The sequence below is a fragment of the Perca fluviatilis genome, chromosome 3 (assembly GCF_010015445.1).
Source record: "Perca fluviatilis chromosome 3, GENO_Pfluv_1.0, whole genome shotgun sequence".
In the NCBI taxonomy this organism is placed as follows: domain Eukaryota; kingdom Metazoa; phylum Chordata; class Actinopteri; order Perciformes; family Percidae; genus Perca; species Perca fluviatilis.
Window position 1 is genome coordinate 23,036,074 of NC_053114.1, and position 17,986 is coordinate 23,054,059.

Here is a 17,986-nt window from a genome sequence, read left to right on the forward strand (position 1 = left end):
TTCCCACTCTAAATGTTGTATACTACAGTGACTCAGGTTTAACTTTAAGGATATGTATTGTGTTTTGTAAGTTCTGTGTACTGTTTATGTGGAATATGGAGAGGGGTCATCCTTTGGTGCCTCTTGTCAAAGATTCTCACTATTTAATGACACATGTTTAGCATTCATCTGTTTTCTAGCGCATCATTCATTTAACAGCTGTGCTGCACCTTTACATGGATGCTCATAGCTCAAGGGATGCTACATTCTGTGTAGCAGAAGCGTCTTTGGCTTTTTTGCTGACCCTTGGGAGGAATGTTCTTTCTGCTGGCCTCTACTGGTTGACTGCAGCACATCTTGAGAAGTCTGCAAAAAAACTACTGCTGCACTGCTCCCTGTGGGCTGAAACTTTCAAGCATGATTCACCTCTGACCACACCCTGGTTGGTGATGACACTTTGAGCTGATGAAATACACCTGCTTTGACATCACCGATTGGGGTGTGGCCAGAGGCACAACACACTTAAATGTAGGACCCTCATTTAGTGGAGAAGCAGCATTTATTGTCCTTTTTTTTATACAATAGGCTCATTGTTTTTGTAAAATGTTTAGTTTTTTCTTCTTCTTGTTTTGTCTTTAAGCTTTAGCCACAGCTCTGGGTCAAATAAATACTACATCATACTGTAAGATCTATTCACATGCATAATTTATGATAAAAAAAGACAATATGGGCTTCATTCTGACTCAAAGACAACTGGTCATTACTTAAGCTTAGTTAAAGAAAAAAATAGCCCAAGGGCTCCTATTCATGATAGATGGGAATACCTTGTCTAAAATGTAGGCAAAAGGTGTGATTCATTGTCCTGTATGCTGAGAATGTGTTAGTGCTCAGACATGTTGTTTGAATTAAATGAAATCATTCCAGTTCTATTTTAAGGTGGCTTTTCTTTGAAGAGCAAGCAAGAGCAATTGCTTGTCTTCTTGAGGATGAAATAATAACTTAGGTAATTATTATTGTGCAGCTATGACAATAATCCTCTGTACCTTTTATTAGAAATTTCATGACAAAAGATCATTTGAGAGATACTAGTGCATGCTTGTCATCTTTCTCCGAGATGACGTTGAGACTCTCTATCAGTTCTAAGCTTCTGTAAAAGAAAAGTAACTCACAGCATCTTCATCAGCCTCCTCTGGAGGATCCAAGAAAGTGGAACATCTTTTCCTCAGTTCATGAGAAAAGTTGGTTTTCCAAATCTCAAAATGCCTGATCCGGTTCTCTTCAGAGGTCACACTTACCTTTAGGTTGATGATAAAGAAGTAGGTCTACATAATTGAGTGTCTTGTTTTTATGAAATATATTATATTTATATGGTAAACTGTTGAAGTGTTTCATGATATCAAGATACAAAGTTGAACACATTTTATCGTACTACGTACGACCTTAAACTACAGCGTCTAGACTTGGCAAGCAAGGGGTTCTCACTAGGTAATGCTCACTATGAGTTATATTCTGCTGGAGGGAATGTTAATATGAAACTGCAGTAGTCCTTTAACCCAGATACCAAACCAAGTTTTTCCTTCTGATCACAGTAAATGTACAGTTGCATAAAATCTGTTTGATTGAATGATTGTTCTTTTGTAGAATATTTAAATATAGGATTACCATGCACTAATGAGAAAATGTTGGAGAACATTTTTTTTTATGTACACAAATGTATGTGTGGGTGAATCCATCACTGTCAAACCCTGCCTACTTGTACTAGGCTACACTTGTGATGTTAAGTTTTTGTAATTGTGAAATATTGAATTTGCAGCTGGAGTAACAACTAAGTAAAACAATGAACAACTACGTATAAACACCAAAGTATCAAAAGACATACAGTAGGTTTGTGTTTCTGTAATGTGCTGATAGGAGGCAAGACGTGTCCTTTTTCCCTCCTCAAAGTAACACTGAATAACAGAGAGCTGCAAAATATACATTCTTTCCACCCATAGCAAGAGTCATTCTCATTATTGCTGTCACTATATATTACCCAGTGCGTGACTCCGGTGATACTGAAAATACATTATTTTCTTGCAGCCTGTAAAATGTATTGAGCATCCTGATCATTCATGATTTTAATTTGGTCATTCCTTGGCAGCGTTTGTGCGGCACGTGCATATGTGTGTATGTGTGTGTGTGTGTGTGTGTGTGTTTGCCTCATTTCCTCCCTGCCTGCCTGTCTGTTTGTCTGTATAATAAAGTTTATCCTGCCTGGAAATGCAATGTTGAAACTTTATCGACATTGATTTTGTTTTTCAGTTGCCTATAGTCATTTTTATTTCTTCAAATATTTCAGTTTAATATTGCAAACAACTTCACAACATACAAAATGAATAATATTAACCCAGAAACATGTCAATGAATAGATTTTATATATATATATATATATGTGTGTATATATATATATAGCTTTTATATATATATATATCTTGTCCTCTGGTGGGGATAAAAAAATAAACAGCAAAGCTTTGACAACAGCACCTTGACATAGTATGTAAGTCCAACATTACCTTGAGAAGTTTAGAACAGTAAACAGATAAATTACTTGAGAGGAAAATTGTTTTCTGCTGAATATGTAAACGGAATGTTTTTTGGTCAGCATCATATCCTTTTTTTTTGTAAGTGGAGAATTTCTCAATTCACAATTGAAGCAGCATGCAAGCTTTTGAAGATGGAACTGTCCTCTCTCATTCCTTGCCTGTTTTTTCCCTTCATTTTCTAATTCTTGAACTAACGTAAACAAATCCCGACAATGTCGTAAATGCAAATAAGCAATGACTGGTTGATTTTTAATTGTTTACAAGGTCATGAATATGTTCAATAAATAGACTGTAGTATCACTTTTACTGTATAAACTTCATCTTTTTTTACATGCAGTCCATAAAATTTTCATTTGACGGAATAATTTACCCTGTTATGTATATATACAAATAGATATTTTCTCTTTATTCTCTTTTTTAAACTCTTCAATAAAATCTATACATTTTATACACTATCTCCCTCTTTTAATGGTCAATGTGCATACACATGAAGTGTCTATCCTTATAAACCGCCAGGCAATCTTCTTTTTGCTATCCATGGTAAGCGCTCGCACGTAGGACTGGGTTGTCCTGCATTGGGAATTATAATGCCGCTTGTCTATTCCTCTGCAGCCCTCCTTTGTGTACCCCATGGGGTTGCATTTGGTCTCATAAAAGTATTGCTTCAGTTGGCCATTGGGGACAGGGACCTTTTCCATGACGGTAACTGTCTGCCCAGACATGTCTATTGCCGTCTTTTTATCCACAGCTGTCACCCACTGGCTAATACTGTCACACACACTGAGCTCTCCGCGCCGAGACGGATCGGAGTGTCGCCGCACCCTCATGGACATATTAGCGGCATCCAGATAGTTTTTGTATTCCTCCAGAAGAAAGAGCAACGGTGGCTCCAAAGGCACTTGGTTGCTGATCATCACCCGCGAGTCGTACAGGTCGACATCCTTGGTCTCTGTGGTAACCACAGAGGATGGGCCCCCACCTCCCTGGCTCTTATCAGCCCCCTGTCCCAGCTGTGCTGCCTCTCCCTCCACCTCCAGCAGCTCCTCTATCACCTGCTCAAACGTGTCTGTGAGTGAGGGCAGTTCCCCGCGCTGGCCTGGCCCACCACCACTCTGTGGAGTCCCATGGCCTCGTGCGGCCGTCGCAGCAGCGCCCAAGTAGCCTTCCGTCCGATGGCCCCGCATGCCCGGGGCATCTCTCAGGGGCGCAGCTCTCATGCAACTGAAGTATGAAATAACCATAGTAAGGAACAGGATGGTCATCACTCTTCTAACCTGGTGGAACTGGAGGGGGAGAGAAAGACAGAAAACAAAAGGGTGGGGGGGGGGGGGAGAGAGAACAAGACTGTAAGACAAAGAGCATTTTCAATGAAGTTAGCTTATTCTTGATCCATAATGCACCATGTAAGCCTTTGTTCTGATTTATACCCTCTACTCTTTCTTTGCAAGCCGTAAAAGAGAGCCAGTAGCTTTAGAATAATCACTAAATGTTTTTATTAAACGGATATTGGCGCTGTGTCATCAGTGTTTTCAAATTGTTTGCAAACTGTAATCACTTTGTTCCTATGTGAGGTCTGGCTTAGATTTTTAATTTGTTGGCAGCTGTGCACAAAAGCTGTGCTGAGCTTCAAAGAGATTGCCTATTACAAAAGATAAGATCACATTAATAGATGTCACTACATCCTTACAGGGTTGTTATTATTATTTATGAGCTTTTTTTACTGGTTTGTTAAACTTTACAGCGTGTTTCTAGAGCGTGCAAGGATGTGTAATTTTATAATAGCCAAACCTGTCACTCATTCCTCACTGCCTGAATCATTGTGTTGTCTTGTCAGTTTTGACAGCTCAGACCTCCCCCCTATTTTGTAAACTTTATAAAAGACATGGTGGAATTTGCTATCCTTAAACTTTTTGTTTATTGGGGCAAGTAGTTACCCGAATTGTTAGATTTTATAATATAAAATAATAATAAAATTGACAGGTGGCAAATAATGGATGCACGTGATAGTCAATTGTGAACTGACACACAATTTGGAAAGGCTCTGTGTTGACATAAGGATATGGTTTTGTTTGTTTTGTTTGTTTGAAGAGCTCATGTATTATCTTATGACTATGATGTTGCCCCGCAAACAAAATCACCATTATCAACACTCAGGGAACTTCCAACATGGACAGCACTTACTGACCAATGTTGTGTTTGTGTCAGCTCTGACAAACAACGCTGCTGCAGTATTATTCATCTTTTTTGAATGACTGGTCTCTGCTGTAATACTGGTCTAATACTAAACCTTACAGTCATGTAAGGGAGTTTGTTGAGGGACACTGTTTGTTTTGGGCAGGTGGATGGCGAGAGCACTGCAGGATGAACTAACAGGATGTCATGAGGAACCTGAATGAAAGATGTGTCATCCTCCCTGCACTGTAAGGTACCAATCTCAAGCAACTCACAAGATAAGCAAAACACTGTAAGAGGAGGGGGGGGGGGACCAGGTGTAGCGGAAATACTGTACATACATCGCCTGAGCACAAATGCATCCCTTACCTTTGAGAAGCTCTAAGATTCACAGAAAATCAATGAATTGGTGGACATCCAGCAGCCCAAGATATAAAAGCAACCATAATGAAAAGAAAATCTAGATCTTGCTTTCCACAGGGGCTCAATTTAAAAATAGCCTGACCGAGGCTTTGACTGCACTCTGCATGTCCCAACTTGATACAGGAAAACACGGCGAGCAACCACACTGCTGCCTCCACTCAGGACGGACACGAGGACCTTTTACCGTAAGGGAGGAGCAAAAACCCCACCTTAAAGCATTTGTTTCATTCCTAATTGGTATCAGGGGCTGTGGCTGTAATTAACCAACACCACGGTGACTGCCATAGAGATATCTCGCCTAAAAATAGATGTGCTGGGAGTCTCACAGTCTCTATTCAGAATATCACATCCTTCTTCTTAATGAGCCACTCATTCCCCGAGCTCAGTGACGTGCACCTCCAGAGTGCGTGTGAGTGTGTGTGTTAGAGGGAGGGCATGGGGAGGGGCTGGCTTGTATGTGTTTGCAGGGAGATGGGGGGTATTTTTCCTCTCACCAATTAAAACAACATTAAGGGAAAGCCAAGGATAAGGAGCTAATTATCAATTTTTCATTAGATACTGTTAATAAATCCTATTTGTCATGTTTATTAACCCGTCAATATTGTTAAGGTTTTGGTTCCAATAACAAGTATTGCCTGTGAGGCTTCCCAGCACAGAAATAATGCAGGTTTACGGGATCGAGGCCAGTCACGAGCTTTATGTGTAGGATGCATTTAGGCTGATATTATTATCAGCATCGCGCTCAAATGGTTCCACTTCCATATGACGGAAATGAAGGCAGAGGGCTGATTACTGTTAGGCGTCAAACTTCATGCTGGAAATGGTGCAGACGAAGAGTGCTGCATCTTCCGTAACAGACCACAGGGGTAATGTTGCAGTAGCAGGGGGTGGAGAGAGTGCCAGCGTCATTTCGCAGCATAACAACCACAGATGACGTCTCTTCCAGGTCTCCATAGGGGAGAGAATGGAGGGGAGGAGGTTGCTGGGGGTAATGCCACTCAACAGTGTGCAATTGCATGCATTGCGTTCCCCCGGGTATCCTCACACCGGGAACAACAAATAATTTTATTTCTATCTCTGTGATTTCCTGTTTCCATCAGGACAATCAATATGGCTTGTGCTCTCAATCAACATCCTGTTAAAATGCGATAAAGCCAATGAATCATTTAATTGCTGTGGGACTGGCGGAGAATCTCTGGCTTATATCTACTAGAGGCTAAATGTGACAACTGATTGGTTTGCTCTTGTTTTATACATCCAGTGAAGGAAGATTTTATGTGCACTGCTGGATTTCACAGTTAATGAAAAAGCGGCTTGCGAGTTAACACAATGAGCATGAATAATAAAGTGAGGGAGGAACATATGGAGGAATGTTTGGAATAAAATGTACTTTTTTGGCTCTAGCTTTGTGACGACGGGTTTGGTAATGAAAACATATCTTACACAAAGAGGTGGTTGGGCACATTGCCATTTCTTTTATCTCATATCTCTTTTGTCTTTCTTGTGTCTCGTGTTATTGTTTAAAAAGAAAATCATTGCAAAATGAAATCCAGATAGATCACACCAATCCAGCTGTTTCACATAATAAACTAAGTGTCATGGCTGTCCAACTATGACAGTTCTTTTGACCAAACATGTAAATAGAGATAACAGGAAGATAATGCCTGCAACAACCGCTGCAAACACGCCTTTATTCAAGACAACGCGCCTAGAGCATGAAACACCCCAAACAATAGGAGCAGGTGAGTGTGTGGACTCTGTCTACAGGTTGGCTTTGAGGTCTTTAGATGACCACCTGTTCATCTGCTTTGAGAGCACGGCTGCATGGTGGGGAAATGTAACTTACCCTCACATTTATTCTTTGTGCCAGGTGGGGATTAAAGTGATAAATGCCTCCTTTGACAGATGCTGAAAAGTGTCTCTAAAGCATGAAAGGACTAGCACGGCTGGTATTACTACACATTCAGTAATGTTCACCAGCCTCTCTGCACATGTCAGCACACTTTATGGCTTCATCTTCAAGAACAGCGTACATGATATCTTATGAACCGTTAGAAGGGAAAAAATAAACATCAAACAGGAGAGATGAAAGAGGGAAATGTGCCCACTACATTTGAATATAAATGTATGACTTATAGCAACATTTGTTCTCTGCCTCTTCCAGTGCTCCCTTGTGGGCATGCGTCTTTGTTCAATTCCTCAAGAACAGTGTCGGGTTAGAGCTATTTACCTAGCAACATGTTTTGTCACGTTCAACATGTACGGCACACAATGCCAAATGTTCAGTACAAAAACGTGCAGCGCATGATATCAACATTTCTACCCCAGGACCCCTGGTGTGCCACAATGCAGCACTTACTGTATAAAAAGCGAATTAGAGTTGTCTGCAGTAATGGCTGACACATGTGGAAGCTTGCTTCCTTGAGATCTGTTTTCAATCTGACACAGTTTCAGTGCACGTTTAGTAATAGATGAGCATTACTAAGGGATTATACCTGGCCTCCACGCCAACCCACGGCCACAGACAGCCCAGCATTCAATAAGTGCTGAGTGAGCCGTGCTATCCAAATGAGTCGTTACTCTCTCACACTGTGTGCAACAGTGGACAATTGAAGGACTAACAGTAGCAACACAAACAGTATGTTAAAATCATAACTGAGGCTACATACTCATCCCTAAATGTGCAAACTCTAATTTATCAGTGTTAATGTAGCTGGTCTAAAATTCCCAATTATAATCTTAACAAACAAAATAGTTAATTTTAACACATGAACCAACTCTGAAACAAGACCACTAAAATAATCAAAGTGCTTATGACTCCAAATTAACAGCGCTGCATTTCCAGACTTCGTACACTAGATGGCGTGTGAGACCGTGAAATAATAAGAGCTCCTTCTCTTCTCCCTCCATACACCTTCCTCCCATCTCTTTCTCTCCCTCCTGTAATACGATAGATAGATAGATAGATAGATAGATAGATAGATAGATAGATAGATAGATAGATAGATAGATAGATAGATAGAAAGAACATCATCTTTTTGCAGGACGCACAGACAATTTGGGTTGTGGGTAATTGTAAATAGCCTAAGCTATAAATTTCACTTACCGGTATATGGGATTTAGTCCCAGCTCTGACAATAAATTTGGCTCTAGTGTGCATTTTTCGGAAAGTACATCATTAATTCATCATTAAACCATCATATAACCAGCCCGTGTGTAGGCCTAATGCTATAATCCAGATATTTTCACTCGAAGCATTCAAAAACGAGCCAGCTTTCCACCACGCTATAAATGAGACTTTATTTTAATCATTCTGGTCGGTAATTTGAAGTTATTCAGCGCGAGCACACAACACCAAGAAGTAGATCCAACCGTGCATGTTGGCCGACGTAGCTGGGCGTTAGGTCTCGGGTTTCCTATAAAGTCTTAATGAGTTCATCAAAGCCCCCCTCTCTCCAAAGCAACCATAGAACAACTGTCTGAAGTTCTTATTTGTGTGTGTTCACGGCGCAGGAGGGTCCCAGATTATAATATAGACTAACAAATATCCTGAACAAACAGTTTATTGAGTTATTTATAAGCAGAAAGTTACCGTTAAATGTTCAAAAGTGGCAGGTTTCCACTTTGTTACTTACGAGACATAGCCTACTAATATAATAAGCCACATTTGCTCAGCCTGCTCTAATAATGAAACAACAGCCTTTTATCTCTCGAGATTAGGCTACATCTGCTGAGCTAGTGCTCTCCTCTGGAAACCCAATCAACATAATAACTCCGTTTTTTATTAATGAACGAGAGTATAAGGTTACACATATCCCCTCTCGTCTGTTCGCAGGATAACCGGACTTGATCGAGCTACTTTTAGACCCCCTCCTCCACTACCTCTACCCCCCCTAACACACACACACACACACACACACACACACACACACACACACACACACACACACACACACACACACACACACACACACTTCTGTCTTTTCTCAAGCAGCAAATTAAACAAGGCCGAAGTGCATAAAACAACTTATCGAAAAACAAACACACACATAGCCTACCTTTTACTGCCCAGTCGTAAAACAGACCATTCAACACCAGGACAGTAGTGTCATCTGGGAAGTTTTGGACAACTCCCTGAGTAATTTACTTAAGCGATATTTTCCTCTCTGTACCGACAAGCTTCAGGATATCTATTCAGCTTTGGAGCAAATAGATTAAATTATTGATGGTGGAAATTGCATGGATGAGGTAATGCACTCCCATGGCTGCACGGCTCCTTTGGAGATCGTTTGAAACTGAAGTTGTCGCATGCTGAAACGCAGCAGCAGCAGCAGCGGCGGCGGCGGCGGCGGCGGCAGCAGCACGGGATGAGAGACCTCTGGAGCTGGAATGAGGAGCCTCTTTGCAACTACAGTAACTTTACTACACAATGACGCTGCAACATGTGACCTGCCGCTGGCTGACTGGTCGCTGCCAAACTCCTGTTTAAACAGCCCCGAGGCGGAACTATTAATGCGCTTTCAGCGTGCATTATGTGCTTTTGTTTGTGCGCATACCGTGCAGCCTGCACCCACACCATGTCTGGCAATATACTGTAGAAAGCACGACCGAAGCCTCTCCTCTTCCGCATTTCGCTCCCTGAGGCGGCATTTCTTTTTGAAGGCTTTGCGTAACAGCGCGTCTCCACCAAGTCGTGATCCACTGCGTGACATTTAGAGATGGCCTATTTGTGTAAAATTAGATATTCGGAGAATTAAAAATAAGCATTTCATGTTCTTGTCTGCAGATAGTGAGGAGGCTTTGTACTTCATATCAAAATATGCTTTAAGAAAGAAGGTATTTGCGTGTAAAGTGGGCCTATATAGGCTATTTGTGCAGGGTTCTCTCTACCTTTTAATCTATTTTAGGCATTATAATGCATCCTACATCCTTGATATAGCCCAAGAAGATGTTCTCTATATAATGTGTAATCCTGAGTCATTTCTATTATAAATAAACCCATGAATATCAGCTTGAAGAAGGGCTTATGATTTGTGAACTGTAAAACGCAAGTGGTGTTAAAACAATTTTGGATGGCAACAGGCACTGGAGGCTAACAAAGATGTGAACTTACTGAAAACAATTCTGCTTCTCCTTGCTTTTAAAGTGAGCCATCTCCACAACAGATGGATGACTCCCCTGCAAGTGCTCTGCAGTGTAGTAACCAGCTTTCACAGGTTATTATTACCAAATGTCAGCTAAACTAACGCATTTAAATTGGATACACAGAGCTCACTTGGAGAAAGAAACTGCTTTGCTTCTTGAGACTGTTCCCCTCATCAGGAACAAACTGGGAACAATGCATTCGCTTTATAATGCAGAATTCAAATAAAAATGTCAGTGGAGCCACAACCTTTCAATGGGTGATGAACGTTTGGAAACTCCACCTCTAATGAATACAAGAGTGAGCATAATGGGGAAATAGCAGCTCGTTATCCTTGTGACTTGGCCCTGGTCCAGTGCAAAGATTTATTGTGATGTGTTTGCTATATTGCCATCATGATTCTTCCCTGCACGAGCTTATGAGCTGGAGCGCTCTTGTTTGGCATGTAGCAGTATGGGAGTGGATGCTCACACCTGCTTAATGAGTCACTCCCACCTCCAACACACCCGGGGAAATGCCAAGATAGATATAGCCCTCCCTGAAGGCTCACAGGAGGTGAGGGCAAACTCTGGATGACAAAGAGTTGCATCAGCAATCACTGAGCGACATGACTCCAAAGAGCACACCAAAAAAATGCACACTGCACAAGGGGGCTGTTCCAAACAAGTAATTCATAAATAAATCACTTGGCATCTCATTAGAAGAGCAAAAACAACAACATGGTCTCTCTCATTTCTGCTAATGCAACACAACTGAAGGTGGCGTTTCAAGAGAAGCCTTTTGGCTTGCATTCGAGGACTGAATTTCTGAATGAAATGAATAAAATGTCTAATAGCTGGGAGCAGAAAGGAGTTGTGAGCAGTGTTAAGGATGTTTCTGACTCATCCGATTGAGGGCCAAACATAAGCATGACAGCAGTGGTCTGTTATGAGATAACCAGGAGTCTAGCTGAAAACTGCTAAACCACTATTTCATCAGAACTGACGCAAACAACTTATTTAGGTTTAAGATTTGTCAATACAGCACCGCGAACAATTATTCAAACTAGCTGAGGAGTTTGGCAAATTTCTACAGGTTTTAATCACCCCATTCATGGCCAAACACATGTGATTCACAGTAACAGCTGGGTAAGTCTCTCCTCACATCTTCCCCGCTCACAACCTTTCGCCTGTGTGTGCAGCAGAAAGAAGAAACAACAAACAGGAGCTGACAACACGACACACTTGTATAACCTTTCAAGGCTTCTCTTGCCAAATGCAGCACGCTGCTGACAGGTCCGCACTGCCGAAAGCTTCACTTAACGAGTAGAATTATACCTCCTTGTGCCAGAGAGGAAAAGTGTAATGTGGACAAAATGACATTTTGTGAAATGTCATTTTCACTGGAGATAAAGGAAGGCGATGAGGGTATTTTGATCAAAGTGAAATTGCATTCCTCTTTCGAGAAAACATTTTGTATAAGGTTGGATGACGTCAAACGAGATGACAGGGAGCTGGAAAACAGTTGAGAAAACTCCAGACTGGTAAACAGGTAAACCCTGTATAGGCCTTTTATAATCACATGCTGGAGTGAAGAGTTAATGTTATCCCTCCTGTGATGACAATAACCTTTACTGTAATCATCAGGCAGGGACCAGAGGACCAGTTTTCTAAGCTTCATATACACTCCTCCTTCCACATCCTCATACAGATGATACATTATTTCTATAGTGGCACAGACTGCAAATCACTCCATAGCCTATTAAGCCTCTTGCTGTCTCTGTCTGTCTGTCTCTTTTCTTGGTTTATGCCTCCCTCCTCCCTCCCTCTCCCTCCCTCCTCTCCCTCCCCCCAAGCCAATATCACCACAGCATCAATAACCTTTGCATGGCTCACTACTGAATGAAAACACACCAATCATGCCACAAAATTCAGAATTGCTGAAATATTTGTTATGAGAACTCAGAAAGCAGGCATTTTTTATTTGCTACACAAGTAAGGCTGTTCGAGAACTATATCAATGGCTAGAGTATGCCTTGTGCTTGGTTTAATATGACATATACGCCACAATAATGCAACTACAGATATATATATTTTTTGTTTTACCAAATAAGGAACACACATTCATTTCTACTAATAAAAATGCAAAAATCAACCTATGAATTAGTCCAAACATCATTTTTAGTCTACCTGACACACAGGAAATACAACTATATGTTTTATTATTTCGGGAAGTTGCTCGAATTCAGTGATGTGCCGCATGTTCACATGGTAAAAGACACACGTGAATGGTTTGCCGGCATGAACGAACATTTGCGTGCGCGCACAAACACACACACACACACACACACACACACACACACACACACACACACACACACACACAGCATCAACAACATCATTGTAGACCCGCAGTGGTCCGACGTATAAGATGTCTGTACAGTCTGAATAACTACAGCCACTGTGTATTAATAACTTGTCGTGGGCTCCATCACTGTAAAATCACAATCCCGCCACTGTGAAGAATAACTGATAATTAAAGATTCGGAATTACAGGTTTAAGGCTTTGCCTCCTGCCAGAACTTGTATAAACAAGCCTGTTAATTGGATGAAGGTGTTGGTGATGAAGATGATGATGGTGGTGACTAAAGCATTAGCACCAGCGACGGCGGCGGGCGATATAGCCTACATTTCCATAATGATCAAGATGATACATTTTTTTTCGCTCTAAATATATCGTGACGCCCGCCTAGCTGTGAGTCGAGATTTCCGCCATTTCCGCCCGAAATAATCAATAGCCTATTTATAATTTAGATATCAGACATCAGCTTGAATAAATAGACAAGGTAGGCTATTACATTTCATGAATGAAAGCGGTGTGGAAAAGTGTGGCAAGCACCCTCCGAAATCGAGTTTTATTAAAGAGACACACTTATTTACATTAAAAAGAAAACTGAACGTCCTCAATTGAAAACCAGATTTCGCCAAATCCCTTTAGCCCCCTGAGTGCAGGAATTGATCGCAACGGAAAAAACGACACACAAAGGCCAACATTTACATGATGAAAAAACAACAAACACACTATGAAACAATCTAGTAGAATATTAGTGTTAATCCTTATTTCTGCAGAATGCATTTATTTTTTTTCGTTAAATAAATAGGCCTACCGAAAGAATTTCATCTGATTTTTGCAATGAAACCTACCATCAGGTTTGTTATTGACGCCCACCCCAACTCTGCAGAGCTGAGAGTGCTGAGAGAGAGAGAGAGAGAGAGAGAGAGAGAGAGGAGAGAGAGAGAGAGAGAGAGAGAGAGAGAGGGGAGATTCTCGGTAAAGATAACACACGCGGAGACGCACGCACACAGTGGCGAGCGCACGCAGGCGCACGCCCGCACACAAACACACGCAGCGCCATTTATGGACTGATCCGCTGACGTACATTGCAGAAAAGTGCTATAAAAAAACCTTCATACATACAAAGTGTGTCGTGCCACCCCACAGACCCCTCCTAACCCGCCTCCGCTCATCCCTCCTCCTCCACCCAACACGCCCACGCCCACACCATAATCCCACGTCTCAGTAGAAAAAAAATAGAATATTAAAAATACTGCTACATGGCCAGAAAATAGGTATTCTGCGAAATAGATGATATTTATAAACAAAATACGCCCGAAAATAATACTGCAATAAAAATAATCTTACTCTCTTGTGGCTACTGGGAATATAAGGCCAAACATTTCTTTAAAGTAGGCTATCACAATTTTCCGTTTGGTTAGATAATTTAATGTTTGATCATAATTTGTGTAATAAACGCCTTTGTGGTACTGATGAGCCGGAAACGTAGCTATTATAGTTGCGAAGCAGCCTTTATTAAAGGAGAATTTTTATGAATGTCGGGCAGCCTGAGTAATATGATATATTTTGGTTTAACGGTCATATAAAATGCTGAGTTATAGGCTATAATATACAGAAACCGATCTGCGCGTATTACATTGGTGGGTAAAAAATGACCGAAAACGCCAGCGGAGAAGTCACATAATTCAAATGCAATTATGGATTTACAGGATACATTCGTTTTGGAGTATTTATTTTAAAATGCAGCCTTGCAAGAGGAATCTTGATCACGACTGCCAGTGGGCGCTGGGGCTTTTCTCTTCTCTTGCAGTTGTTTTGCCATGCAACTGCTTCGTCTTGGATCAGAAATATTAAATCTTTGACCAGAGGAAAAAAAAAGAAGACGAGAGAGAGAGAGATAGTGAGGGAAGGATGGAAAGAGAGAGAGAGAGAGAGAGAGAGAGAGAGAGAGGGAGGGAGGAAATAGACAATATCCACCGCTTCTGCCTCAGTGCGAGACGAATTTTTAGGCTACAAGTCCTTCAGGAGAGCAGTGGAATAAAATCCCAGAACAGTTTTGTGTGATGATTACCGTATCTAAATCTTCGGTTTCACTTCATAGATTTTACGCGTTCTTTAATATAGAATAAAAAAATAAAGAAAAAATAAATCGATGCCTCCCGAACAATTGCATATCAAGCCATCTTATCTCTCTCCATCACATTCAGCCATAACATCTGTTAGTGGATGCACTTTGACCACGCCCATCTTTATTGTAATTTTACACAGGAAATAATGGAACAATTTGTATACTGTAAAGGAGACTCGCTTTGGCAAAAACCCGGCAAATGACACGAGTCAAAGCGATTAAGAATTAATTCATCTTTTTTATTCTCCATTATTCATTCGTAGCCTGCGTTTGACAGGACGACAGAGAGCCGTGTATGGACAAAAGAGGGGGGTAGGGTAGCAGGTGAAGTGAAAAGCACCTTATGAATGAAACCGTGGAGCGGTCGTAGTAAAAACACAAGTGATTTGATGGCGATGACGGGAGGGGGGGCCGATGGAGGGAGGGAAGGAGGGGTAAAGAGTATGGCTATTTTTGGTCGATAACAAAATCCAGAGGGTTTGATATCAAGACAAAACATGAATGCTGCAGACCAAACAAGAAAAATAAGCATAGATAGATAGATAGATAGATAGATAGATAGATAGATAGATAGATAGATAGATAGATAGATAGATAGATAGATAGATAGATAGATAGATAGATAGATAGATGGTTTTTGCTGACAATTTTATGATATGCACCAGCATCAGTACTCCAGTTCGTGCAGGCTGGAAGGATCACTGCAGCGTCTTAAGTCCCGTATTGGGAGCATGATTAGGCACAACGCAACGATTACGCAAATTATGTTGCAGCAGACAGTGTTCGGAAACTCCAAAAAAAAAGAAAAGAAAATACCGCTACAAAAAGCTCTGTTCTTACAATCCCAAGCACGAAAACGAGTTCCAATTCAAACGCTTCACATGACCCAAAGCCTATATGAATGTGCACGCACCAATCTTCTTATAAATATAACTTTCATTTTAGAAAAAAAGAAGAAGAAATAGTCTATGAAATATTGGTCACCTGGATCGGATTTCATTTCGGAGGTATTTCGGTAACTGGTGCCCACAATTAACACACTGCCAATGCGAAGGCTGCATGCTGTAGTTTTAAAGCCGAAGTTCATTTGAGAAAAATGCAGAAGAAGCCCGTAAAGACGACAGGAACAAAAGAGTGACATGAAAACAATGGATTGTGCTCTTACCTTTACAAGGGCTGACAACCACTATGTGCGTGGTTAGAGCTCCGCGACCAAGACTTGCATGTCCCAAAGTTTAACGCAGTGTGGGGGGGCTTATAGGTACCGAGAATGTGGTGTGCAAAAGACCAGACGACCTGAACTTTAAACTTTCACAATGCTCTACAAAAAAAAACACATCTTAAAGCACAAGCTCTTTTAATGGCAAGCGCTTTTCTCTCTCTTTTTAAATTTTTGAAAATGTGCTTTTCCCCCCTCCTCTCTTTAGTATCCCGTTTATTTTCCGTTACAGACCACAGGCTCCCTCAGAATAAGCTTACCAAAAGTTGAAAAAACAATCCCAGGTTTGGCAAAGGGGGCTGGGGAAAGAGAGAAAGAGAGTTGGCGTCCACACGGCGGTTTAGTCCATGCACTACTCCGGTGCCTCTGTCCAACGTGCTGAAAGCATAACACAGCCAGGGTAACTATGGGGCCAAAAGAATATCTATATACTTTTGTTTGAGTGCCCACTTTAAACAGTTTTTTTTTTTACTCTGCTGCTTCCCCGCGTCTTGTCACGTGTATTGCCCCCCCTCCCCCCCCCCACCTTGCCAAACCAGTCCTGTTAATATTTCATCACATGTTGGTCGGACATTTCCTTCCAGATAACAGCACCTATATCACAAACGCCGGTTCAATTCAGTGTACTGTCGCCTCCAAAAAAAGACTCCACTCTCACGCCAAATGACAACTGGCAACGCTGATAAGCAGCCCTATTGTTCTTAATGTCATGCTTATGGCAAGTGTCACAGGTAAGTGGCACATGTTGCTCTCTTTTTTTAAACACGGGCACCGCACAAAAAGAACATACATATATGCATAAAATATAAAGCCGTCCCTGCCACCACACACAGCCCTCCAAGACTCTAGTCTCCAGCCTACATCACATCCACACATTGCGCGCAGACACAATGTAATATTTCCTTACCTCTGTCACTGTACCGGCATACCCTGAGCCGAAGAAATGCCACACAATCTTTTTTTCACACAAGCTTTGTCAACATCAGCCTCATCAGACATGGGTCTCGATACTGAGTTTCACAAGTAGCCACTGAGTCCAATCCTTCCAGCAATGCGTTGCCAGACTAAATAGCAAGCACGACTATTTACTGGTAATCATCCTTTATATGCTGTGTGTTTCCATTGCTACTTACCATTTTCCCCTACGCTGTCCTGGAGATAGAAGTGTCTTAATATCCACTCACTCCAAAAGATGCTGGTAGGTAATGTGTCTTGTTTGAAGTCATCATATGAGAACTTCTGCTGTGCTCAGTAGATCGCCCACCACTTCGCTGACTTATGAATCTAATAACCCTTTGCAATGTCGGCGTGCTTAAACTCTCTTAGGCAACACCTTGGTGCCTCTACAGTAAAGACAAATATCAACAAGACCGGGTTGTCAGAAAAAGCCTGTACAGATATACGTAACACCCTCGCCCGGACAACGCCATTAGGGGTCTTACGTGATTGAAATAAGCGACGGCAATCCAAGTTTATGGGGATACCATTCCTGACTGATCGCTCGTTCACTGCTTCAAATATTTAAATCCGCATCGAGCAACAATAACAGACACATAAAACTTCTGAGACATATCCATATTCACGTGTTCGTGTTATAGACTGTTAACTCCCCATTTGGCGAAGGGCCATATAGGCCTATTACTCATACGCACAACTGGTCATTTAGATTTTTCAAACACAGACGATGCACGGCCAGGTTGTTTTTCTTTTACAAAACAAAAATCACATTAATAGCGCCGGTGTTTGCCTGTCAAGTTCTTGGGGGAACTTGTTGCTGCTCAAAAAGAACCCACACCTCCGCTATTTTGTTGTTGTTGCTGGACCAAACACTCTCATATACTTACATTGTCAAATTCTGTGATGCGTTTTTTTTCCCGGTCAGATATAACAGAAAAAAAGTTAATCCACGTCCTCCAGAAGCGTGATTACACTGAGAGAAGCGACCAGAGCGTTAAAAGACAGGAAGGATACTTTTAGATCAGGAATATCTGTAAGTTTAAAGATGA

At 41.4% G+C, this 17,986-nt stretch overlaps 1 protein-coding gene across 7 annotated transcripts; it reads right to left on the bottom strand.

Moving 5' to 3' along the window:
* Nucleotides 1-2,800: 2,800 nt before the first annotated feature.
* On the bottom strand, nt 2,801-17,847 carry bdnf (brain-derived neurotrophic factor). 7 transcript variants are annotated; one of them, XM_039794069.1, is made up of 2 exons: nt 17,825-17,847; nt 2,801-3,844 (listed from the first exon to the last, which is right to left on the bottom strand). In XM_039794069.1, exon 2 carries the CDS (start codon nt 3,821-3,823, stop codon nt 3,014-3,016), a length of 810 nt encoding a protein of 269 aa, XP_039650003.1. In that variant the 5' UTR covers nt 3,824-3,844; nt 17,825-17,847; the 3' UTR covers nt 2,801-3,013. The 7 variants fall into 7 exon arrangements, with proteins under 7 accessions (XP_039650003.1, XP_039649996.1, XP_039650000.1 ...); XM_039794062.1 differs by lacking the exon at nt 17,825-17,847 and adding an exon at nt 17,114-17,306; XM_039794066.1 differs by lacking the exon at nt 17,825-17,847 and adding an exon at nt 16,888-16,966.
* Nucleotides 17,848-17,986: the final 139 nt, after the last annotated feature.